This window comes from Sesamum indicum, linkage group LG12, assembly GCF_026168435.1.
Source record: "Sesamum indicum cultivar Baizhima isolate 11 linkage group LG12, ASM2616843v1, whole genome shotgun sequence".
In the NCBI taxonomy this organism is placed as follows: domain Eukaryota; kingdom Viridiplantae; phylum Streptophyta; class Magnoliopsida; order Lamiales; family Pedaliaceae; genus Sesamum; species Sesamum indicum.
Window position 1 is genome coordinate 17454015 of NC_142668.1, and position 25152 is coordinate 17479166.

At 36.9% G+C, this 25152-nt stretch overlaps 3 protein-coding genes across 6 annotated transcripts; all 3 read left to right on the forward strand.

Moving 5' to 3' along the window:
* Window positions 1–696: 696 nt before the first annotated feature.
* On the forward strand, window positions 697–9389 carry LOC105180117 (putative leucine-rich repeat receptor-like serine/threonine-protein kinase At3g14840). 3 transcript variants are annotated; one of them, XM_020691552.2, is made up of 24 exons: window positions 697–987; window positions 1447–1621; window positions 2153–2224; window positions 2326–2394; window positions 2480–2551; window positions 2878–2949; window positions 3058–3129; window positions 3209–3280; window positions 3375–3446; window positions 3547–3618; window positions 3710–3781; window positions 4574–4639; window positions 4860–4925; window positions 5449–5511; window positions 5599–5649; window positions 5780–5823; window positions 6382–6758; window positions 6837–7032; window positions 7446–7589; window positions 7744–7862; window positions 7940–8150; window positions 8248–8485; window positions 8561–8711; window positions 8813–9389. In XM_020691552.2, the coding sequence occupies exons 1-24, from the start codon at window positions 894–896 to the stop codon at window positions 9191–9193; spliced, it is 3021 nt and encodes a 1006-aa protein (XP_020547211.2). In that variant the 5' UTR covers window positions 697–893; the 3' UTR covers window positions 9194–9389. The 3 variants fall into 3 exon arrangements, with proteins under 3 accessions (XP_020547211.2, XP_088732281.1, XP_088732282.1); XM_088876155.1 differs by having other exon boundaries at window positions 698–987; window positions 8236–8485; XM_088876156.1 differs by having other exon boundaries at window positions 698–987; window positions 5602–5649.
* A 1707-nt stretch (window positions 9390–11096) lies between these two features.
* On the forward strand, window positions 11097–18948 carry LOC105179964 (putative LRR receptor-like serine/threonine-protein kinase At1g07650). 2 transcript variants are annotated; one of them, XM_088876157.1, is made up of 24 exons: window positions 11097–11268; window positions 11484–11661; window positions 12001–12072; window positions 12147–12215; window positions 12289–12360; window positions 12504–12575; window positions 12675–12746; window positions 12843–12911; window positions 12986–13057; window positions 13178–13249; window positions 13340–13411; window positions 14119–14187; window positions 14490–14555; window positions 15007–15072; window positions 15170–15205; window positions 15315–15352; window positions 15563–15939; window positions 16010–16205; window positions 16521–16661; window positions 16885–17003; window positions 17107–17317; window positions 17444–17681; window positions 18024–18174; window positions 18311–18948. In XM_088876157.1, exons 1-24 carry the CDS (start codon window positions 11157–11159, stop codon window positions 18674–18676), a joined length of 3006 nt encoding a protein of 1001 aa, XP_088732283.1. In that variant the 5' UTR covers window positions 11097–11156; the 3' UTR covers window positions 18677–18948. The 2 variants fall into 2 exon arrangements, with proteins under 2 accessions (XP_088732283.1, XP_088732284.1); XM_088876158.1 differs by having other exon boundaries at window positions 11099–11268; window positions 12001–12026.
* A 722-nt stretch (window positions 18949–19670) lies between these two features.
* LOC105179961 (MAC/Perforin domain-containing protein) lies at window positions 19671–25083 on the forward strand. The gene is made up of 6 exons (XM_011103622.3): window positions 19671–20213; window positions 21448–21686; window positions 22099–22294; window positions 22531–22714; window positions 23285–23439; window positions 24250–25083. The coding sequence occupies exons 1-6, from the start codon at window positions 19893–19895 to the stop codon at window positions 24877–24879; spliced, it is 1725 nt and encodes a 574-aa protein (XP_011101924.2). The 5' UTR covers window positions 19671–19892; the 3' UTR covers window positions 24880–25083.
* Window positions 25084–25152: the final 69 nt, after the last annotated feature.

Below are 25152 nucleotides of genomic sequence, written 5' to 3' on the forward strand. Positions count from 1 at the left end.
TGAGGCCATTTTTGTTGGTATAAAAATGGTGGTGCAACTATGACGGAAACAAGATGGAGGAGAAGGAGCGTCATGAGGAGGTGATCACAATAATACCGGTCCGCCGTTGAATGGAGAGAAGATGATAGAAAAAATATGGTCCAAATGGCTACAAGAGGTGCATCACCTTTTTTGTGAGAAGTTGCGGAGAGGCGATGATGGGGATGGGTGGGGGTGCGTTCGAACCGCCGGAGGAAGGCAAGTCAAATGGTGGTGGTTTCCGGTGGTGGGTTAGGCTGTTGAAGGAGAGTCGAGGCGGAGAATCTAGGGAAATTGCCAGTGGGGGTGGGAATAGGGTTTTTCTTTCTTTTTTAAATTATATTTATAAAATAATAATTTATTCTTTTTATAACATTTAATTATTTATATATAATTAAAAATTATATACAAAGGCATAATAGTCAGATGATATAAAAATTTAATGCCATTATACTTTAAAATAAAAACAAAATAGCATATATTGAATTAGAAAACACAGAAAAATATTTTACCTATTTTTAAAATAAAAGAAATTTTTTTGTTGAGTTTTTAATTTTGTAATTTAGCCAAAACAATATTAGTACGGGCAACATAATTCAGTGACGCCTTTATATATTCAACAAAAAACAATGGACTTTTTATTCGGTCTCTGTCACTCATCCTGTCGTCTGCTTGCCCTTTCTCTCTCTACCCATTTGCCTTTTGGACTGATATATACATACATGTATATATATAATGTATCTTATGTATTATATAAAATTCTCATGGGAGTTCACATGAATGCTCTCGTAGTCAAATACTATAAGTGTCTTAAATTATATATACCCTCGTACAGTACTTCTATGCATTGAATTCTTGGATCTCCATGGTTGAAGATGCTTCCCGGAAAGACTGCTGTTTCTTGGGTTCTTGCGGTTTGTTGTCTCGGGTTTCTGAGATTGTCTGAGTCGCAGGTGCCACAAGAAGAAGGTAAGAAACTGATTTGCTGCTCTTTCTTTGTTTAATTTTCTTTTCTATAAGTTTGTATCTTGTGGGCTGCTCGCCTGAAACAAGATTGATTAAGAAAAGAAATTGGGATAAGAATTATTAGGAAGCGAGATTGAGTGGAAGACTGGTTTATTGATGAAAAAAACTGACAAGAACTGCCAAGAAGCAAGATTAAACTTGTTTTCTTGGTTAGAGAGAACATGCAAGAATTAATCAAGAACCCAGGTCGAATGAAAATTTGGTTTTCTTGATGAAAATACTGACAGAGTCGCCGAGAACTTGTTTTTTTGATTCAAGAAACAGACAAGAAGTAACAGAGAAGCAAGATTGAGTGAAGAGAAATTAAAGCGTCAGAGTGATGATATCTTGAAGTTCTCTTTTTAAGTCTTTGCAGTGATTAAAGAGATCAAGAAACTAATAGATAGTGCATATTCTCTGTAGTGGATGCTCTCCAACAAATTGTCACTGATATGGGTGCAACATACTGGAGATTCGATGCCGACTTATGTGAAGTTGAGATGGTTGGGATTTCGCCGGCGGCTCCAAGTGGCTCAGAGGGTTATGTTGAATGTAATTGCAACTATAACAACAACACCGTCTGCCATGTTACAAAAATGTATGGTTCCAATTTCTTATCTCTTACTACTGCTCAGTCAGTGTTTTATTCGTTGTTCTTATTTAATGGATGTCCAACTATAAATGAGGTCTCCATATGGACCTCATACAATCAAAAATGACTCATCCTCTCATCAGTTGGGCAACATCTCCAGCTTATATCAGTATGTCTTCTTCAAATAGTTCTCTCTTGGAAAGATGGTCATGTATTCAGTCCTTCATCAAGTCTGGAAAAGCGAATAACATCCGAGAAAGATGTGGGGCCTTTCTTATTTCTAAAAGGAAAAAACCATGTTCACTTTAATGGACTTCATTTTCAGAAGTGAATGAAGGCTTCATTAGGCATTTGATGAGAAATGGATATTGTTTATCTGATCTATTTCATGTGGAGTTCATAGTATTTTGTGTAAGGCCTCTTTTTATATCACCATTTCCCTATTTATGGCAAAGAAATACAAAGGAAATCATGTGATTTTTCCGGGGCAGTTGACAAGGCTCTTCATGATTTGGGTTGACATTTCATTTATTGCAGTGTCATTAAGAGTTATAATCTTCCTGGAATTCTTCCACCTGGTATCGTGAAGCTTCCATACCTCCGAGACATGTAAGTTTCCACTTTAGTGATCTCAAAATTTAGTGATTTATGCTGACTTTCATATTTAAAGAATATGATCCAACATAACTTATGAGTTTTTTTGTTTTCAGTGATTTTGCCTACAACCTTCTACGAGGTACAATTCCAAAAGAATGGGCTTCGATGCAGTTGAATTTTATGTATGATTTATATTGCACTTTTGACATAGCTCTAATACATTGTTGTCTCATGGATCATTAACAATGCTGCTAAATTTTTATGCAGCTCTGTCCTTGTTAACCGTTTATCAGGGGAAATACCGAAGGAATTGGGAAACATTACAAGCCTTACATACCTGTATGTGATCAGTTAATCTTCCCTTTTGTACAGTGACAGGGATTTGGTAACTGAAGGTGGTGATTAATGAGAATGTCAAGAATAGTGCCGTAATGATCTTATTGGAAACAGACCCCCACCCCATATCGTTTGAAAAGCATGGCCAAGTATTGAACACATAAGAAAAAGGGCAAAAATTTGAGAAGCAACCCAACTGGATTTATGGTTTACCTCTAGTGAAATGCTGTTGGCTATCTTATAGTGGTTCCATGTTTTTTCCTATGTTTCCACATGTTTATTTAAAGATAACAACTACTTTTTTCCGCACTTTTATGATATATGATCAGGAACCTCGAGGCAAACCAATTTTCAGGTGCTGTTCCTTCTGACATTGGGAGGTTGATAAATTTAAAAACTTTGTAAGATCTCATATCTGAGACTGGGCTATATAGTTTACTTTCTAGAAATATGATACTTAAAACCACAACTGACAATTTCATTTTGCTACATTGTTCATTGAATTACAGGATCCTGTCCTCCAACCAACTAACAGGGCAATTGCCTTCTTCATTTGCAGATCTAATAAACTTAAGTGACTTGTAAGCACAAATATAATATTCTTCAATTAAATTTTTTGAAATTCTGTGGCGTATTCAATGGTTTCCTTTTGTATTACAGTAGGATAAATGATAACAACTTAAGTGGACGAATACCTGACTTTATTCAGAACTGGAAACAGCTCACTAAATTGTAAGATCTCCGTGTACCCAAAACTGCAGAGTTTCTATAGACAATTTCTCTTAGTATTCTCGATCTAACATTGGTTATTTGATGTTCAATGAAGGGAAATGTTTGCGAGTGGACTGGAGGGGCCCATTCCCTTAAACATATCTCTTTTGAATATGTTAACTGACTTGTGAGTTACAATATTCATAAGTATTGCCCTTAACCTTTTTACCCTCCAGCATTCTGTAGCAGTTCATCTTAAGGATATTGTGATGGATTTCTACATACAGGAGAATCAGTGACCTAAAAGGGCCAGCCCAAGAATTTCCAGTTCTAAGGAGCACTCCGGGCCTTGTAACATTGTATGCTGATAGCTCTGCATATTGCACTATGCGTCCGTGTTATCCCCATTCTCTACAAGCTACTAAAATCATTCATTCTTTTCATGGATAGGATATTAAGAAACTGTAATATTACTGGAGAAATCCCTGCATATGTTTGGAGACTTCGAGTTCTGCAAATGTTGTGAGTAACCTGACTATCACTCAGAATACATATGAAGATTCTTAGGAGACGGTTGTTATTGGCTGAACGATGTACAACTTCTCATTCTTTGATCATTTTCATCAAATTTTAAGACAAATGACATTAAACTGCAACGTTCTTGCCTGGCCAAAATTAGTTCAATGTAGATATTTATGATATTAGAAGCTTGCATGTTTTTTGCACCTGAATTGATATCTTTTGCTTAACCATGTCATGGTAGCACATTTTTTCTTAACTTTTTCAAAATAAGTGTATGTACAATAAACTGTGTACCATACACTTGAAGCATTGAAGAATCAGATCATTAGAAAATATTGGCTAGAAGAAGCAGCAGCTAGTCATTATCTTTGCATTGGCTCCACGTCTGAATAGAAGTCATACTTTGAATTCTAGTTTTGATTATTCTATTTCTAATATATCTCTAAATTAACGAGCTAAGATCAGCAATGGTTCGAACTGAGTTGATGGTCAGAGAGGAGGTTATCCTCTTGGGGGTTTCTAGAAACTTTTTGCCCTTGTAACTTTCTGCTATGGGTACCTTTGGAAGTTTACATGTTACCGTATCAACTCCTGCTTGATTCAGAATATGGTTGGAGAGCTATCTAAGGGTCTTTGGTCATATCATATCGCCTTACTAGTGGGCCTTGACTGCATGTCGTGTTCATATTACTCGTTATACTTTCTCTTAAAGAAAAATCAATGTCTATTTAAGTATCTATGGTAAGTGGCTTTCTGCTTGTTGAATATATTATGTTTTCATGATATTGACAGGGATGTCAGCTTCAATCGGTTAGTGGGGGAGATTCCAAATCATATCGCAAGAAATCTGAAACTTGTGTGAGTGTAAATTTCAATATTTTCACTTCATTAGGTTTAGTTCAGTTGCAAATAATCTTACTGAATATGAGAATTTTATGATGCTCAAACTTATCTTCTCTTACTTTCTCATTGATTCCCACCCTTCACTTCAGATACTTGGAGCTTCTTTTAAGCTTCTTCCTCCATGCATTTTCTCAGCTTGTGTGCCATTCTTACTTCATGGTATTTGTCTAAACAGGTTTGTGACTGGGAACATGTTGAATGGATACATACCTGATACACTCTTGAAGGATGGGAGCAATATGTATGTTTTATATCCATAATACTTGCGGGATAGTTCATTTTCACCTTGTATGCAACTCAGGCTTTCTTTCCTTCTTCGGGGTTTTTATTTTGGAGAGAGGGGGTTGTGGCAGGGTGAGGAGGGAGAAGGCAGATTGTGATGATGCTATTTAATGAAATTCACTTTTATGCTCAACATCTCACCTCCATTGTTTCAAAAAGCTCAAATTCAAACTCGATTTCCTACCATAAACTTGAAAGTAAGTTTTTTGAATATCTCAATTACTTCTAAAAGCTAATGTCTCTTGCGAGACATTCAAAACATAAGATGGAGGGATACTGACATCATCGCTGCTTGTTGAAATAATACTGTGGCCTCACCACAAAAGCATGTGGTCAATTCTTTTTGTGCATGAATGGCCAATGGGAAAACTCTTCAAAGAACTCTAACTATTGCTATCTTCAAAAGTTGTAGGATGCTCTTTATAGCATTTTATTATTTAAATAATCCAGATAATAATATCTTTCTTTTGTTGATACTGCAGTGATCTTTCCTACAACAATTTTACTTTGCGAGGGCCAGATGAACCTGCTTGTCAATCAAACATGTCAGAATAACCACTAAATTTTACCCATTATATCACTACTAACTTTGACTCTTGTGACATTAATTTTTTGCGTTATTTTCCCTGTAGCAGGAATCGTGATGTCAACTTGTTTAAAGGCTCATCTACATCGAATGCATTGTAAGATGCCCTTTTTTTCCTTACTGCTTTTAGAAGAATACTGATATGGCCAATAGAGAATAGAGCAAATTAGTGCTACACCCAAGTACATCTCTCATGCTAACTGTTTCTTACCCTTAATGTGAAACAGACAACGAATCCTTCCTTGTGCTAGGGATGTAGTCTGCCCTAAATGTAAGTATGCTATCCTTTTTCCCCCTTTTGAAAACTTAAATACAAGTTCTTTTCTGAAGTGATGTTTCTTTAACTCAACAAAAGATGAATTTGGATAGTACTTAATCAAACCTGAATAGGTAAAGATAAAGATAAAAGTACAGTGGAATTTGAATTTTACAAAATTTTACATGTTACTAAAAACATAAAGCCCACTCCACCTGAATAAATCTTTGGCTTTGTGTCTGCACTAAGAACTTGAAGGAAATGCTACCAATCTCCTCCTTCAAATGATAACAGTCTACTTTTGGTTTTCAGCAGACACTGGGAACTTCCTGGACTGTTCTACTTTAGGAACTCCTATCTACACTTAAGGCCAGACTCTTGCTGCACTTAAAATTTGTAACAAAACCCCCTAGAGTGATATACCTAAGCAAAATGAGAACTCTGTGGGGCTCCTTAGCATTTTCATAATTAAGTTGATTTTAAGGTTATATAGTCTTCCAATAACTCTATGTTGTGTGCAAGACTTTAAGAGCTTGAATTTGTAATCAAGAATATTGTGCTTGCCTCTGGCAGATAAATGTTCTCTGCATGTTAATTGTGGTGGGGATGATTTGACTATTAAAGAAAGCAATAGAAGAGTTATATATGAAGGAGATGCTGGAGGTGATTCTGCAGCATATTTAAGTGGTAACTACTGGGGCTTTACTAGTACTGGTGACTTCTTAGATGAGCCTAATTACCAGAATTCACGTTCTATCAGAATTACATCGACTTCAGATCTCTCCGACTTGTACAGTACAGCACGCCTTAGCCCTCTTTCACTTACATATTTCCATTATTGCCTGGAGAATGGGAATTACAATGTCAGCCTGCACTTTGCTGAAATTCTCTTCACAAATGACAGTACATATAACAGCCTTGGAAGGCGGACGTTTGATATACATATCCAGGTTGTTTCAATATGAATAGGACACAGCATATCAACAAGTGGCTTTGTTGCTTTTCTTCTGATCCTTTTGTGATATCAGGAGAAATTAGTTTTGGAAGGTTTTAACATTGAAGAAGAGGCCCGTGGAGCTCGCAAGCCTGTTGTTAGGTATTTTCATGTCACAGTGACAGATAGTTCATTGGAGATCCGCTTTTACTGGGCTGGTAGAGGGACTACACGGATCCCCAACAGAGGAGATTATGGTTCTCTTATATCAGCTATTTCAGTCAATCCAAGTGAGAGTTTCCATTTTTTTTTGTTTTTTTTTCTCTACATCATTGTTTTATCTTTTAATTCAAATTTATTCTATAATGTGAGACTTGATTTGGCATAATTTCAGTACATATAAAGTACGCCTCAAGGTTCAGTTTGAAATTTGTTGTATTATGTGTTAAAATCCATCTCAAAACATTGGAGGGATCGCCGTGTATGCCAAAGTTTCAAAAGAAATCTTTTGCTTGAGAGCGTGCGCTTATGCAGTTTGATGTCTTGCCTTCTTCACCTTTCATTATGTTTATTCTCGTGATCTCTTGGTTGCATGCTTTTCTGGTTTACTCAGCTTAAGTGTGACATAATACCATCAACCTGGCTATAACCCACTGGTCTTGTTCGATAAAGGATTATTTTGTTTGTCTATCTTTTTCTGCAGATTTTAGAGTTTGTTCGGATGGCAACAAGAAGAACGTAACTGCTTATATAATAGCTGCAGTTTTGGCAGTGTGTGTCGTTCTCTTAATACTGGGTATACTCTGGTGGAAAGGTTACTTAAAAGGCAGAAAAAGAGTTGGAAAAGGTATGCCACGATTTTATGTTAACAAATGCATGTATTAAAAGAAGAATTTCCATAAGAAAATTTTATGAAAACAATGTCTCATCCAATCACAGCCTGTCTCTCAAATGTGAACAGGGGTGCAACTAACGGTTCATTTTATGCTTTTCGTGGACAGATTTTGAAGGTCTAGAATTGCAGACAGTTGCTTTTACTCTCAAACAAATTAGAGCTGCTACCAACAACTTTGATGCTGCAAACAAGATTGGAGAAGGTGGCTTTGGCCCCGTGTACAAGGTGCTGTTTCTGCTGAAAGATTGTTTATTCTATGCAGTTTATTGGTTCCTCTCTTCTAATGCACGAAACTGTTGCAGGGTCTACTGCCCGATGGTACCATAATTGCTGTAAAGCAGCTCTCCTCTAGATCAAGACAAGGGAATCGAGAATTTTTAAATGAGATTGGCATGATCTCTTGCTTACAACACCCAAATCTTGTGAAGCTCTATGGATGCTGCATAGAAGGAGATCAATTGCTTGTGGTATACGAGTATATGGAGAACAACAGCCTCGCCCATGTTTTGTTTGGTAAAAGTTTTGGCTTATTCCATAAATCTCTGTTGTCATATTATTTTTCTGCTGTATTTACTCAATGATGACATCTGGCTACTAGATCGTTCTTCAGATTCAAACGAAAACCAATTGATGCTAGATTGGGCCACGAGGTTCCAGATATGTATTGGCATTGCAAGAGGATTAGCTTTTCTCCATGAGGAATCAAGATTGAAAATTGTTCATCGGGACATTAAGGCAACTAACGTGCTGCTAGATAAAGATCTTAATCCTAAAATATCAGATTTTGGATTGGCTAGGCTTAATGAAGATGAAAAGACTCATATTAGCACGAAAATTGCTGGAACAATGTGAGTTTCATCTCGTACATTAAGATATTGGTCAGTTCGATTAAATTCACCTTAATCCTTTTATCTTTATTGCAGAGGATATATGGCGCCTGAATATGCACTATGGGGGTATCTGACTGACAAAGCAGATGTTTACAGCTTCGGAGTTGTGCTTCTGGAAATTGTTAGTGGCAAAAGCAACAACAATTATATGCCAAGTCATAATTTCATTTGCCTTCTGGATTGGGTAATAAAGCATTCTTCACCTCTTACCTTTATCGTACTTTGATAATCATGTCAAGCTTCTCGCAAACTATGAAGTTACAACATAAAACTATGATATTGCAGGCTAATCACTTGCAAGAAAGTAAAAAGATCGATGAACTCGTTGATGAGAGGTTGGGTTCTCGTGCCGACACAGAGGAAATAGATAGGGTGGTGAAAGTAGCACTTCTGTGCACAAATGCAACTCCATCCGTCAGGCCTACAATGTCGGAGGTAGTGCAAATGCTTGAAGGGAAAATGGTGATTCCAGACATAATTACTGTGGGAAGTCCATATAATAATGATGTGAGGTTTAAAGCCGTCAAAGACTTCCACCAAGAGAGGCGAAACCAAAGCGCTAATTGGAGCCAGTCGCAGAATTCAACAACGATACGAACCGATGCAGGTTTTTCTTCATCAACCTCTGGGTTTAATGAAATCAGTAGAGATTCTATATCATATTGATGCTACTATGTATTTTATTTTTGAATGGTGGAATTTCCACCTACTGTAAATTTATAATTTGATTTTTACACTGGCGAGGGATTTATATTGTAGAAATGATGACTGTTGTCTTTCTTCTGTAATTGTTGTAGGAGAGAATTTGTGTTCTTGTACGAGTAATTTTCTCAGGAAAATATTTGCATTAAATTCACCTTAAGTGACGTGCACTTCGTTTTATTTTCTTAGATTTGCTGTATTTTAATGTATATACGCATTACATTTATAGTACTTTTAGAGGTAATTTTTAATTTGATGTAATTGCTAAAATTTGAGTGAGAAAAGGAGAATTATATTATTGTGGAGGACGTTTAAGTGTGTAATTCTTCTCTCATCTTCTTTTCTTTTTCTGAAAAAATTAAAGAATTTTCACACGCAAATTGTACTAAAATAATTTGAACAGGTGTGAAAAATAAAAATGGCAATTACCTGAACGCGTTTTTACTATATGGCACGGTAATTTCTTAATGCCGACATTTCCGGAATTTGCGAATTTGCGTGTGATGCAGCGGTATCATCAGTCTGGCTGAAGAGTAAAAGAAGTCTGAATCTGATTAATGCTGGTTGCCCTCTCTTATTTATTTTTGTGAATCCCTAATTTTACTATGTTTGAATGTTTGTGCAGAAATTTCTTTTGTTCAAGAACCAATAAATGGACACGAGAAGTCTACCAATATAGTCTTCCACAGACCCACCATAGAATTGTGTTTGCATGTTAGAATGATGAAGGGTACTACTGCAAAAGCATTTATGATTCTTAATTTGGTGCTGAATTTTAGTCCTTCTGGCATGTGAAAGGGATAAATAGTCAGAGAAAAGGACGTTGATTTCAGGCTGCTGTTCATAGTAAACCCTAACGCTCCTATCAATTGAATTCTGTTTCCTGGTTATGGTTATGTATGTCTTATTTTGATGTGTTAATCATAGGAGTAGAATATGAGGAAGTCAGTGGTGGTGGGAGAGTGAAAGTTATGTAAGGCTGGGCGACCAGTTCATGTGATAGAATTCAGATGTGGGCCCTTTTGGTTATTGTCAATTCCCCAAATTTTTTATCACTTCGTTTTCTTTCTATCTATGAACTTAATGATACTACTCATCATGACGTAAAGCTTATTGCACCAGTAAAAAAAAACAAAGAAAGCTTATTGCACCGGTGTTTAATATCTGTTCTTGTCTTTTCTTAATGTCTTTTGTTGACAGGGGGTTGAGGCAGAATTTTATGTCACTTTGAATTTTAATGCATTGTCTCTACATGTGATGGAGCTTCAAACATAAACAACACTCACCAAATACAGGATTACAAGCCAAGATACTAGAAATGTCGGAATGCCTGAGTCTCCAAATTTGTAACATAAGCATAGGCTACTCCAGAATTTGAACCCAGAAACCAGAGCTTCTAAAAGAATAGCAAATGCATTTCCTTGGTTAAGTGGTTTTATGTGTAAAAGTGAAATCATTCACCAGCGAAAAAAATAGGAAACCCGGCGGCCCGTTCCTCAAAACCAGGCTCTCGCTCAGGGAAGGAAAGGAAGGAGTTATTTTGTTAGAGGGGACAATGATGAGATGGTGTGATGACTGCACAGTTGGAGATACCATGGAGAAGAAACGACTGTAAACAAGAGAGAGAATTGTGAACAGTGACAATCTGTTCGTAACATTATAAAATAGTCTAAAACGACCTTAAAAAATAAAGCCAAACATTGGATCAGTTTCGGAGATTGGCCGAAAACGAATCCAAAAACAGTTATAAGTATCTTGCATTATTGGCATATAGGTCAAGGCCCTATGGCCCCTACCTAGTCCACGTCTCACTACTTGCCTAAAGTTATTAAATGAATGTCTCGTCCTTGGTCAGTGTCTGCGTGTGTGTGTATATATCATATTCAACATGCATCTTTCAGCCAAGGGAGTTTCAAATTAAAGGAAGATGCTAACAGTTTTTGAAATACGAAAATCCTTCACCTTCATAACCTTAATGGTTTCTCTTTGCCTGGAAGGCACTGTTTTAGCACAGAATGGCCATCTCCTTGAGGAAGAAAGTAGGTTCTCTTTGCTTATGTTTTAGTCCTTTTTTATCATTTTTGTTCATGAGATTGTTGCGGTAATGCATGAAACTTTTGAACTCTCATCCCAACGTGAGCCTAATGGCTGTTGAAATATATTTCTATATACACTTTTACTTGCTTTGAAACAATATCTCTCTCAACTAGCGTCAGTTCATCTTTTAATCTCAGCGACAAGTTTTATCTTGCAGAGAATGCTCTTCGTGAAGTAGCTGTTCAGTTGGGCAAAAAGGATTGGGACTTCAACCTAAATCCTTGTGATGGGAACTCAAACTGGACAACGCCAAAAAGGAATGACATGCCATGGTACAACAATTCTGTCATTTGTAATTGTTCTTATCCTGGTGAAGTATGTCATGTGGAAAAAATGTAAGTTTTCTTGCTCAAGGAAATTTTCGTTCAATTATTGTGGTATTAATCTAGAAGTAGTCCATACTTGCTTAAACTCTTTTTCAATCACAAATGCAAATTAAAGAGTGTGTGAGCAGCTGCTCTCTTGACTTTGAAGTAGCTATAGATGGACTCTTTGCTGTCTGATTTTGTAAAATCGGTTTGAATTGACAATCTTCAACTGGTTGTCCAGTATTTACCAATATAGCACCAAATTCTGTATTGAATATAAAAAATTCTCTTCATTGCGCCTCTACCTATCCCCTATGGTTCTTGGTGTATTGTGTAATGAGAAAACCTTTGTTTGCTTGACAACAGATTTCTTAAGGGACAGGATTTAGCAGGTGTCCTCCCACCCTCCCTGGCAAAGCTACCGTTCCTTAAGACAATGTATCAAGAAATTGACCTTCAGTTATTATATCTATGTAAAATAACTATATTTCTGACATATCTATTGGCTACAGCGACCTGACTCGCAACTACCTCAGTGGTACTATCCCACCGGAATGGGCATTGACCAAATTGAAGTACATGTGAGCTCCACCTGCAATTTAAATCTTATCCTACAATGTCCTATTCGTTGTTTTATCCATGAAGCTTCTGCAGGTCTGTCACGGTTAACCGTTTATCTGGGCCTCTACCGGAATATCTGGGAAACATTACGACGCTTGTATATATGTGAGTAGTTTCTTCTCAGTCTCTTTCTTCCTTTCTTGTGGCATGCACAAGGAAGCTTTTTAAAACGCAAGTGCTTAGTTTAATATTTGATTGATATAAAATACGAAATGCTCATCTAATTTTGAGAAGTACTCAATTTTCAGGTCCCTGGAGAACAACCTGTTTAACGGGATGGTTCCAGCTGAGCTTGGGAAATTGACCAAATTGGAGAACCTGTTAGATCTTCTTGACCATTTATGCTATTTGATTAACCGATAAAGTCTTAATTTACATCCTTATTAAAGTAATACCTTTCTCCTTTTTGGCTAATGCAGCATTCTGAGTGCTAATAATCTCACAGGTGAATTGCCAATGGAATTAAATAACCTCAAGAAGCTGACAGAACTGTAAGTATCTTAGAGAAGCTTTGGCATGAGAAAATGCAATAATTTTCTATTATTTGTTATTGTTAAACTAATACATAATTCTTTTGGAGCACGCAGTAGGCTTAGCAGCAACAACTTCATTGGAAAGATACCAAGTCTCCGGAGTTGGACAAACCTCCAAAAGTTGTAAGTCCTATCCACAAATATTTTCATAGTGCAAAATTTTGGCCTTTTTCCTTATTTATATTCATTACCGACAGAGAGCTGCAGGCCAGTGGTTTTGAAGGACCAATTCCTTCTAGCATCTCAGTCTTGAAGAACTTAAGTGAACTGTGAGTGATTTACCTTCTCAGATCACCCCCGAAATGTCTTCAAGAATCATTGAAAATAATCTTATTGTTTTTTACCACACCTTGTGGTCATGAATTATTGTTAGTATGATCTCTCTGCAGAAGGATCAGCGACTTGAATGGAGGAGCTTCACAGTTTCCACCGCTAAAGGACATGATAAAAATGAACAAGTTGTGAGTAAAAGTGTACATTCAAAACCATCAGTGTATTTTGATTGTTTCTTTTGTAACAATTTAACTGAAAAAGTTGTTCTAAGAATGCAGGATGTTAAGAAGCTGTAATATCTCGGGGAAAATTCCTAGTTACTTGGTGAAGATGTCAGCTTTGATGATTCTGTAACCCTTAATCCTACTTTCCTTTTCTCTTTCTTTATGTTCTAGATTATTCAATTTTGTGCCAATTTTATTTTGAACACACTGCCGGTACTTAATGATCTCTGTTGTTTCGCGTTTTACAATTATTAATATTGGATCTTCATGAGAACTTTGTACGGGAAGTTTTCACAGACCTTTTCTCCTCGAAGTTCTTTTCAGGATCTGGAAATCTCATTTATCTCTTCCCTTTCTCCACAAAAATACACCTTTGTCCAATATTTCTTGTGTCCCAGCATAAGGAGAAGAATTGTGTTGGCATGCAAATGTAGTCAAATTTGCTTGATCTGGTTTTAAAACTCATAATTGTTCTAAGTCTCAGACACAAAAGTTGGTTAGTTTGAGTTGGATGGCAGCGTTGACATTACAAAATACTTTCTTTTTGTATGATCCCTATTTAGGATTTCCTGCATGTTGTGTAAGACCAGGAATCACTTAGACTCTCAATCTGTTAAACAAACTCAAGAGACAAAAGAAATAGTCACTAACAAAATATTGCACAATGAGCACTATAATCTTGTCTAATGATCCGTGCTTCCATAATCTTTGTGCCCTTGTTTTCTTTCGTTCTGTTTTGCACATATCTCACTATCTTCTGTCTTGTTCGATAAATTCTCCTTTTCATGTTCTTCTGAAGTTGATTATTAGATACACGTATTATTTACTGGCAGGGATCTGAGTTTCAACAAGTTGGAAGGAGAGATTCCAAATCTTGAATCTCTGTCAGGGCTAGAGATCATGTACGTAACTAAAAAGTATTCAGTTTATTCTCATGGTTCACAGGGTGCATTGGTCATTCATTCATTTATACAGAAAAGTAAGCATGGATATTGACTATGCATTTTTTTGTATGCAATCTGAATCCTGCTTTTGGCAAGCATGGATTAGTGTCCAGCTTGTCACTGAATCCACGCACTACCAATAAACTTTCACTTCGTTATAAGTTGCATACTGCAAAATTTTGTGAATTATCATGACTGCTTCATGTCTACCTCGCTAAATTTTTTGTTTTGAGCATGTTTGTTTCTGTCATAATGGTTAGGTATCTGACTGGTAACTTTCTCACTGGGCCAATTCCAGATTGGATCAAGAACAGAGATGCCAAATAGTATGCCAATTTTTTGCTTCTTGTAGCTTTCAATATGGCAAATGATCCTTATAATTTAATGGTTTCTTTTGCTCTGTTGGACATAATTATCCTTTTGTTATTCGCATATTTTTCTCTTTATTTTATCTTTATCAGACTTAGTATTCTTTTAGTAAAAACAATCTTGACACATTCAGAAGTGAACTGCTCTATTTTTGCAAATAAAGAAGTAAAATTAACCTAATCTGAATCTGGTTGGGTGCGTAATCAAACTCAAATCAGAAACTTTTGTAGTAAAATTGAAAATAACATGGAAGCATTATTAGGTTGGGTACTTAATGGATTATTAATTTTGGTGGAATTTAAATTACTGAAATGCTGCATTGGACCAACAATTAAAAGAAAAACAAATTTTAGTTCAGTAGCTTCAAGTACTTGAGATACAATCTAACAATTATTTCTTCATGCGCAGCCGAATTGATCTTTCTTACAATGACTTTCATGAGAGCTCTGTGCCATCAAGTTGTCGGGAAACTCTGTGAGGCATACTTCCACACTTAGCTGCTTTTTTTATGCTTTATGACTGTATCAACATTGCTTTTAATTATTTTTATTGTTTTATTTCTTGTGTTCAGAAACTTATTCAGAAGCTATGGTGGAGGAAAAACAAAGTAATTTGTTAAGTTGTTAGCTGTGTATCTTTGAGATGACGGCCATTCTGGTTTCGTTTTGTGAACGACATTATTCTCATGTTTTTTGCTTCTCCACGAGTTAATGCAGGGAACTTGGGAAATGCTTGAAGACTCATTGTTCAAAGGGTGAGGCATGATTTTACAGGTTATTGAGTTGAATATCATCGTATATGCCTCTGTGATGGTATCTCATCAACAATTTTTGGCATCTCACACAGCCAGCTTAGAGCAGAGAAATTGAAAATATGCTTTCTCAGGAAAGAAATGAGAGTTAAATACAGAAAGCACTCCGACATTATATATCATGCCACTTGACCAGATTTTGATTTTTGGCAGATTACTATTCGTTTCATGTCAATTGCGGTGGACTAACAACTAGAGTTGGCAATTCAGTTTTCGACGGGGATGAAGAGTCATCGGGTTCAGAAAAGTTCGCTTTCACAAGGGAAAACTGGGGAACTAGTAGTACAGGATTCTTTTGGGATCACAACAGAACTATGACTGACTATGTGGCCAAAAATGTATCTGTTCTCAGAGTGAATGACCCTGAATTGTACGCTACTGCCCGCCTCTCTCCTTTGTCTCTCACATATTATGGGCGGTGCTTAGGAAATGGCAACTACACTGTGATACTTCATTTTGCAGAGATTATTTTAAGGGATAATCAGTCATTCCAAAGTCTAGGAAGACGGATGTTTGATGTGTATATCCAGGTCTTGTACGGAACATTGCACTTTTAGGTAGATACATTCGCTGATTTTGACTAAATTAAATTTAATGCAGGGTGAACAGAGACTGAAAGATTTTGATATTGAGCAAGGGGCAAAAGGAGTTGACGAAGTTGTTAAAAGAAATTTCACAGCAATGGTGATAAATAACACTCTAGAGATACGTTTTCAGTATACTGGGAAGGGAACAACAGCTGTCCCAACCCGAGGAACGTACGGTCCTTTGATATCTGCTATTTCTGTGGAATCTGGTATGACTGTATGCTCTACCATGCAACACCTCTATATCCTCAAATGACAGAATTTATAATTTACTGTGTATTTCACCATTAGTTGTTGATGGCATACACATGCTAATTGAAGTTACATCACAATAGCATGTGGTCCTCAACTTAAAACTCTTGGCTATTATTTGGATTACTATAGTACTTTAGAGAATTTGGTATAGACTATCTTTCTTGTTCTTCTAACAATCTTTTTCTGCACTGGTCTTTTCTATGTCAATTTTCTAGTGCAAAAGAAAACTGAAAACAGCTTCTGGTTCATCCTGCTTTTTTGCTGTGTAGATTTCAAGCCTCCATCTCACTGGAAAAGGAAGATTTTCATCTCAACAGGAGCAGGGTTTTTGGCCTTGTTTCTCATTCTTGCAGTTATCTTTTATGCTTGGTGGAATCAATATATAGGAGAAAGGATCTCAAGGGAACAAGGTGATGCTGAAAAAATGGTCCAACTTTCAGAGCAGGAAATATAAAATTACAAATAGAGTTTGTCTTTTCTCTTAGATCCATAGATGTGCCATATAACAATTATATATGTTAATGAAAATTTTAACTAAAGCCCACCCCAGAGATGATGGCCTTGAAGATGTTCAGTTCCTTGTCTTTTAGGTTGCAGCAAATTTAGCACCTCAAATCATTTTTTTTTTTTCAGTTTTAAGAGGGTTAGATTTGCATGCCGGTTTCTTCACTTATAGACAAATCAAGGCTGCCACAAACAATTTTGATGCTGCAAACAAAATCGGGGAGGGTGGTTTTGGATCAGTTTACAGGGTAAGTAGCAGTATGGACTTAGATTTTCGCTTGTGGTCAGTTTCTCTATCTTTATGTCAATGTAAGATGGACTATGTACAAGTGCCCTAGTTCTTGATCGCAGGGCACACTACTGGATGGTGCAATTATTGCAGTCAAGCAGCTTGCTGCCAAATCAAAACAAGGGAATCATGAGTTTGTAAATGAAATTGGCCTACTCTCTGGATTACAGCATCCAAATCTTGTGAAACTGTATGGATGCTGCATTGAAGGAAGTCAATTACTGCTTGTTTATGAATACATGGAGAACAATAACCTTGCCCGTGCTCTATTTGGTGAATGTCGTCATCTAATTCCTTTATGCATTGTCTGATTCTATGAACACGACTCTGAAAACAAGATATGTTTGTATGTCCTCTTCTGTTAACATTCATTAATTATATACTTGTTATCGAGTACAGGACCAGAGGAATATCAGTTGGAAATGGACTGGCCAAGAAGACAAAACATTTGTGTCGGTGTAGCAAAAGGATTGGCTTTTCTGCATGAAGAATCAACTCTGAAAATTATCCATAGAGACATCAAAACAAACAATGTTCTGCTTGACAAAGATCTTAATCCAAAGATTTCCGACTTTGGATTGGCCAAACTTGTTGAAGAAGAGAACACGCATATCATCACCACAATTGCTGGAACCAAGTGAGTTAGCTTTCACATATTATGCCAATGCTGTTGTTCTTTCTAGTTAAGAGATACTTCTGATTTGCTTCCTGCCTACAAGCATAAAAAGTTACCTATATCTTCTCTAAACATAGTTTTTTCAGTGGCTACTACAAGATTATAGTAGTATCTAATTTCATTTTGAATGTGGCAATTCGAATATCTTCAGAAACCATGCCTTCCTTTTACTTCATTGATTCTATGCGGCATCATATCCTCTTTGGACTAAATTTGCATGAGTTCTGGCTTGACATATTTGGTGCATGTTAACGTTACAGCACATGCTTGCACTGCTACTAAAGAGACATTTTTGTTTCTCAGAGGGTACATCGCTCCAGAATATGTACTATGGGGGCACTTAACCCATAAAGCAGATGTCTACAGCTTTGGCGTCGTTGCATTAGAAATTGTTGCTGGAAAGAGCAACATGAAATTTAGCCCCAGTGAGAATTTCTTTTGTCTTCTTGACTGGGTAAGAAAAATCAGATGTTAGAGCAAAGAAGAGTTCTCTCAGTTTCCATGGCTTGTCTTGAGTGCATCTAATGATATGATCATGATTTCTTATTCTATGCCATGGTCTTCTCATTCCTAATTTGCTCCTGTTTCAGGCTCTTGTTCTTCAGAAGAAAGGAAGTCTCATGGAGCTTGTGGATCCAAGGCTGGGTTCTAACTTCAATAAAAACGAGGCAGAAAAAATTATCAGAGTTGCTCTCTTGTGCACGAGTCCTGCTCCAACACTAAGACCTGCGATGTCAGAGGTGGTTAGCATGCTTGAAGGTCATGTCAATATCCAGGAGTTTAACATGGATTCACGGATCCATGACAGTGAACTGAAGCTTCAAGCACTCAGGGAGAAGTATGATGAGTTGTATGACGATTTAAGTAAAACTCAGACCCATGTTCATCGTACATCTTCAACAGAGGAAAAAGAGAATTCCTCTAAATCTGTCCTGGGTTCTGATCCACAGGATTGATAAAAGAGTGAATGGCCTAGATTACAGAATTATTAAGCAAGCAGCTGCTCACTTGAGGACCAAACAAAGTGATTGCATCAAGCACACACCCTGTGCATAGCTTTTCGTCTACAATAAAAAAGGAGAATCCATTAGACTTTGTTCTCATGCTTCTTCATGAACAATATGGCTGTGTTCACTATGGAAAAGTAATGAAAACTAGTACTTACTGTTGCAAAGTTTTGTAGTTGCCAAAATGAGTTCATAGTATCTAATAATATGGAATTTCTGGATGTTCCAAGAGCAAGGAATTGGCTACTTTGCTTAAAGACAGATAAAACTTCTAGAGTTTGGTTAAAACATGGAACTTCTTCTTCTGCTGATGATTGTGGTTAGTGCTAACTTTTTATTTATAAGATTTGTTGAATTAATCAGATAAGTGTTCGACGAATGATTGTTTTTGTCCTCTCGCAAGGATAACGCCTCACTATTTCAAAAAACTTCTAACAAAAATACTATCGGCATATAACAAGTCCATAATATTCTGAAAATTATTCGATGGTTGGTCGTAAATATTCTTACATCAAAAGTTGTATATACAATTGGATATTATGGGAGGTGAACTGTAATATTCATTGAGTTCTTGCAATAACAATGACCATCCTATGATCCTGTTGTAGGTTACGTATCGAATTTCGCTTTGATCATATTCAACTTTTCTTACAAAAATTACCAATAGTCTAAAATAATTTTGTATGTTGTAATATTTGAGATTATGATATTAATGACAGAATGAATATATTTAATAGTTGAACTATGCAATGCATTTTTAGTAATAAAGCAGCAGTTTTGTTCCTCCAAAGCAACCTGGAAAACTGATTATAATTAGCAGAATATAATGTTGAAAGATGAGAAGTCGCCTCAGACAGGAGAGAGAGAGAGAGAGAGAAGGTGTCGTCAATAAATATCAAGATTATCCATAGAAGAGGACAACGCGTTTTTTGCATTATTACAGTCAGAGTCAAACGTCCGCCCTTTGATTCAAACAACCAAACCAAAGCCAACAACAAGAGCATTGTTATTTGTTATGTCCAAAGTCCAACCTTTGACTCACCAACACCGCCATCCCCCATCTTCTCAGGCCTCCCAAGAAAGAAACTCATCAAGAAAACCCCCAAAAATTCTCGGTTTCTTTTTTTTTTTGATTGTATGATACAGTGCTGATGAAGAACCATTTATGAATCTGTATCATTCCATGGCGTCATCTCCGAATAAGAACCTAAGTAGCACCGGAGGCTTAACTGTTCCAGAAAATGCACTAATCACCACGCTCTGCAACTCACTCCAAGCACTTGGTCGTGGCTTTGACGTCACTTCCGATATCAGGCTGTTGTACTGTAAGGGTGCCCCAGGGTCTCGTTTGGTGCATATTGATGAAGAGCAAACGAGAAATCTTGAAATCTCTGAATCTTGTGTGATCCCGGATGTGTCTGTTGACATTGAATGCTCCAGAGGCCAGAGTTCTAACGAGAAGACCCCTGTTTGGAGCTTTCATGAGGTCAGTTTTTATCTTGAGCCTTCAGTTATTTTCATCCCTTCTCTTTGAACTTGTTTTACGGGATGTGTCTTTTATCTGTTATGGTTATTCTTTTCTGGTTATGATGCTGAATTCGTCTTGGTTGGTTATGGTATCCTTTGGTGGAGTTTGACAGTTAACAAATATACGAGTTTCATAAAGTTCTTGAATTAGGGGTTCTCTCTTGATTGGTGCCGCGCCAGTTGACTGGATGATTTCGTACTCCTTGATACTGACTGGATTAAGGGGCTCATCTGGAATGTGCAATTTCCTTGTTGTGATGTGTGCTTTTGATATTCTGGATGTTCAATCTGAGACAGAATTGATATGTGGATCCTGTTTCAAATGGTTGGTGAGAGTATAATGTTCATAATATAGTGATGCTATATATATGAATCTTGGTTAGATAGTTGATAAGTATAAAGTAAATACTCCGTTCAAATGGTTGATAAGAATATACTGCCTCAATTTTCATGGCATCCTAAAGATTTCACCCTTGAATTTCGTTTGGGGAGGGCTTCTTGCACGTTTCTCAGGCAAGAAGGAAACTGTATTAACGTTGTTATCTGTGCAATATTGGCCATCTAAAGCTAAATCTTTTATTCCCCTAGAGACTGGGAACCATGGTAAATAATTGACAAGTGAAGGATGGGATGCATGTATTCTTCATCTTGTCACAAATTTTTCTCTTTACTTTCACCCTACTTTAAGATATTGATTCTTATGCCCACTAAAGTCTTTCAGATGTATTGGAAATTGATTCTAATTAGATTAGGTTTATGAGAATGGTTGTAACTTTGACTATCATATCTGTGTATGTATTGTGATATACAATCGTGATTTCTTCCTTTTGATTTTACTTGCATGTTTCATTTGTATCAAACTAAAAATAGGTGGTCAGCATGTAACCTTCAAGAGTGCAAAGTGAAAGTTACAGTCCTTCCAATATATGTAATTTGAAACTTTTGTATGCATCAGTACGAGCATCCTTATTTTTTAACCAATATTTTTACTTCTAGAGGTGATACGTACACTTGGGGAAGGACATTTTGTTTTCCATTAGATGTATAACCAATACTGATGACCATCTTTGTCTACTGAGATGGAGTGGTTGCAGTCCATTCTTTATAGGATATAAAATTTAAATATGCTTGCCTGAATGTCTCAGTTGTGGCTTATAAGATCTAATGATTCATTTTGGTACTTGGACTTACAGATGGCAAAATACTTCAATGAAAAGTCAAGTGTGCCTGGTCATATACCACTTGGAAGCTTTAATTCTATGTTTAATTTCAGCGGATCTTGGCAACTTGATGCAGCTGCCACAAAATCACTTGCCATGGTTGGATACGTCATCCCACTATTTAGCGTTAAACTTGCAAAACACAATTTAGTTTTACGTGATGAAATAAAACGCGCTGTTCCATATTCTTGGGATCCTGCGTCCTTGGCAAGGTGAAACATTTTCTCAAAGTACTATCTTCTTATTTTCACTGGTCTGTAATGTTTGGCTTGGATAATACATGAAATAAGTTCCTTTAATATTCATGTTCTTACAATTAATAATCTTGTGGTCTTTTAGTTTTAAAACTGACTAATCATATAGGCTATTGAAAAGTATGCTTGTTTGGGTGCTTGTGAAGGATGACGGACTGAAAAGCTTCACTGCTAATATCGATCAAGTCTTTTGTCAGAACTCCACTTCTTTTGGCATTTATCATTCATGCACCAACCATGTTTCTAAGCATTTCATGCATTGAGAATCTTGAAGAATATTTTTCATTAGATAATGGTGTGATTAACTATAAACTTGGAGAAGTTTGACTACATTATCTTTTTGTATCTAACATGAATGTTTCTATCTCAGCTTTATTGAAAACTATGGGACCCATATTGTCACCTCTGCTACAATTGGTGGAAGGGATATAGTCTATATTCGACAACACCAATCATCACCTTTATCAGTATCAGATATTGAAAACTATGTGAAAGACATTGGAGAGCAGAGGTTCTCAGATTCGAAGGGCAATACAAGTGCTGGTGCCTTAAAGTACAAGGACAAGGTTAGGGAAGCAGTGTTCCTTATGAGTAATTTTGGCTTAGTTTGAACTAATCTTACTGGAATTTGGCTTATTAAAGCATTTATTTCTTTTAAGAAATCCTACTGAAAATTGGTTTTTTCCTTATAATGTTACACTTGCTCTGGGATAGTTTTGTTGGGAGCACATGTCGAATTTCCTTGCAACCTCTAGTATAGATGATGAACATGGTGAAGTAAATGGGGTTAATTTATCTGCAGGATGTTACCGTCATTTTCAGAAGGAGAGGGGGAGATGACCTTGAACAGAGCTATGCCAGGTGGGCCAGGACTGTGGAAGGAGCACCTGACGTGATCAACATGACATTTACGCCTATCGTTTCTTTGCTTGAAGGGGTGCCTGGAATAAAACACTTAACTCGTGCTATTGAGTTGTACTTGGAGTGTAAGAACGTGTTCTATCTATTGTTATTGTTATTTTCTCTAGTTAAGATTTGAATCCATTTCTGTGTTTTCGTAGATATTCCTAACAATATATTTTGAGGCTGAAGAATACATTGTTATGGATCATATGAGTTTTGGTCGTTTGAATCATTATACCATTATCTTCTATTGTTTGGCATATTTTGTCTTGTCTTTTTACCTTCACATCTTTGCTTAATTTTGGCTTCGCACAAGTAGTTTCAACATATAGAAATAGTTGCATGCTTTGAGGACTCTGTGAAAGACATGTTTGACGCGCATTTATGGAAAGTAAATTTGTATTTGTTTCACCGGTTAAGAGACACCGGTAGCTTATGCCTCATCTTTGCAAATCCTAAATCTAAATTATTTGTGCTGCATAAGTGGTGGACTTGTTGATTTCATATTAGTGCAGGTCAGCAAGTAATAATGCAATTTTCCAGCCATATGCAATGATGCTCAATACTGAAAACAGTTATGTCTTGATCCTTGATGGTTTCATTAAGAAAGATGCTTTTTCTAATCTTGTATCACGTCATTCCACTTTGTTCAGACAAGCCACCTATTGAGGATCTTCAGTATTTCTTAGATTTCCAAATTTCTCGGGTTTGGGCTCCAGAGCAGAACAACCTGCAAAGGAAAGAGCCCGTTTGCCCGTCTCTGCAGTTCAGCTTAATGGGTGCCAAGCTTTATATAAGCCCGGATCAGGTATATTATTTCAGAAATGCTATATTCGGTTTATTTGATGTGTAAATTTTTCCTTAAATCCAGTATCAGTCCTTTGGAAATCCTCTTTCCTGCTTAAATGAGAAATAAATGAATCAATTAATCATAAAAAGGGTGTCTCTTTTCTGTATATGCCACTCTATGATATGTGCCTGGCAACTGTTTTTCTCATCTAGTGAGCTGATGGCAACATAGTTGCAGTATGTACCTTAAGTTCAGAACTGGCAAGAAGCACCCCTGTTACTGTGTAGTTCAGAAACTGAAGCCTTTCTTATTTAATTAATTCCGAAAACTAACTGTAGAGCAACAGAGCTGGGATTTCTATTCAGCACCCTGATTGATTTACAGAGTGTATTTGTAAGTTCAGATTGGTAATCTTGTGAGTATGGATGCATGCATCTCATCTGCATCCGGTTGTAATTGAAATACATGCATACATGTTGCTTGGTTGTTTTAATGTAACGCAAGCAACTATTTACTTAGAAGATTTGGAGCTCATGTATTAATTATTATCCCCTAGTTGTGCTGTTTTATACAAGGAATGAGTTCTTTATTCGAATATGAAAGCTTAGGCTGGTTGGGTTACTTGACTGGTGATCTGAAACCATCAACTGTAATTGGTGATTGGAAAATATATTTTCACTTTTGCTTCATTACGATGAGATAAGCTCTAGTTCGGTAGCCATAAGATATAGAAAAACCTCGGTTTCATCATCTTCTTCTTGCTGATTTACGAGTAAATACTTGCAATTATTTTCAGTTTCAAATCTCTATCTTTTCATGAATATGCAGGTTACAGTTGGGCGTAAGCCAGTCACTGGACTAAAACTCAGCCTTGAAGGCAGCAAACAGAACCGTCTTGCTATTAACTTGCAGCATCTTGTTTCTCTTCCTAAGATTCTTCAACCCCATTGGGATGCACACATGGCAATTGGTGCGCCCAGGTGGCAAGGGCCTGAAGAACAGGACAGCCGATGGTTTGAACCAATTAAGTGGAAAAATTTTTCCCATGTGAGTACTGCACCAATAGAATATACAGATACATGCATCGGAGATCTCTCTGGTGTTCACATCGTCACTGGTGCCCAACTAGGCGTCTGGGATTTTGGTGCGAAAAGCGTCTTGCACCTCAAACTCCTCTTCTCCAAAGTACCAGGGTGTACAATAAGGCGATCTGTATGGGATCATAACCCCTCCAATCTGTCCGCTGCACAAAAGCCTGATGGTTCATCATCCTCGTTGCCAAACGAGAAAGGAGATGGCTCCAGTCAACTTGGGAAACTGGCGAAAATAGTGGATATGACGGAAATGTCGAAAGGGCCCCAAGATATGCCAGGTCACTGGTTGGTAACCGGAGCCAAGCTTGGAGTTGACAAAGGGAAAATTATCTTACGCGTGAAATACTCTCTATTGAACTACTGATAGATCATATTTCTAGGATTTTTCTTTCTTGTACCTCCATACACAGGTTAGCCGGATTTCAGCGTTCTCTGCACAGGCTATGGTATTAGTCTATTCTTGTGTACATTTGTTGATTATAATTATTCATTGTGGTGGAGCATTTTTCAGTTGCTGATATTTTGTTACTTATTCAAGTACTACTTAATAAAAGAGAATTTTGTATTATATAGATTGGTTTTTTACATTTTATTGTGCTCCTGGACGTTGGATCTGCGTCATCTCAACTTGAAATAG

What these genes read in the sequence shown, in the direction of transcription:
- LOC105179964 (XM_088876157.1), top strand. Translation starts at nt 11,157, where the DNA reads ATGCTAACAGTTTTTGAAATACGAAAATCCTTCACCTTCATAACCTTA. An exon ending in TTGAAGAACTTAAGTGAACT is followed by an intron (nt 13,058 to 13,177) that starts GTGAGTGATTTA and finishes ATCTCTCTGCAG; the next exon opens with AAGGATCAGCGACTTGAATG. An exon ending in GTTTTGGATCAGTTTACAGG is followed by an intron (nt 17,004 to 17,106) that starts GTAAGTAGCAGT and finishes TCTTGATCGCAG; the next exon opens with GGCACACTACTGGATGGTGC.
- LOC105180117 (XM_088876155.1), top strand. Translation starts at nt 894, where the DNA reads ATGCTTCCCGGAAAGACTGCTGTTTCTTGGGTTCTTGCGGTTTGTTGT. An exon ending in CTAATAAACTTAAGTGACTT is followed by an intron (nt 3,130 to 3,208) that starts GTAAGCACAAAT and finishes TTTGTATTACAG; the next exon opens with TAGGATAAATGATAACAACT. An exon ending in CTTCGAGTTCTGCAAATGTT is followed by an intron (nt 3,782 to 4,573) that starts GTGAGTAACCTG and finishes TGATATTGACAG; the next exon opens with GGATGTCAGCTTCAATCGGT.
- LOC105179961 (XM_011103622.3), top strand. Translation starts at nt 19,893, where the DNA reads ATGAATCTGTATCATTCCATGGCGTCATCTCCGAATAAGAACCTAAGT. An exon ending in CTGTTTGGAGCTTTCATGAG is followed by an intron (nt 20,214 to 21,447) that starts GTCAGTTTTTAT and finishes TTGGACTTACAG; the next exon opens with ATGGCAAAATACTTCAATGA. An exon ending in TATTGAGTTGTACTTGGAGT is followed by an intron (nt 22,715 to 23,284) that starts GTAAGAACGTGT and finishes CACTTTGTTCAG; the next exon opens with ACAAGCCACCTATTGAGGAT.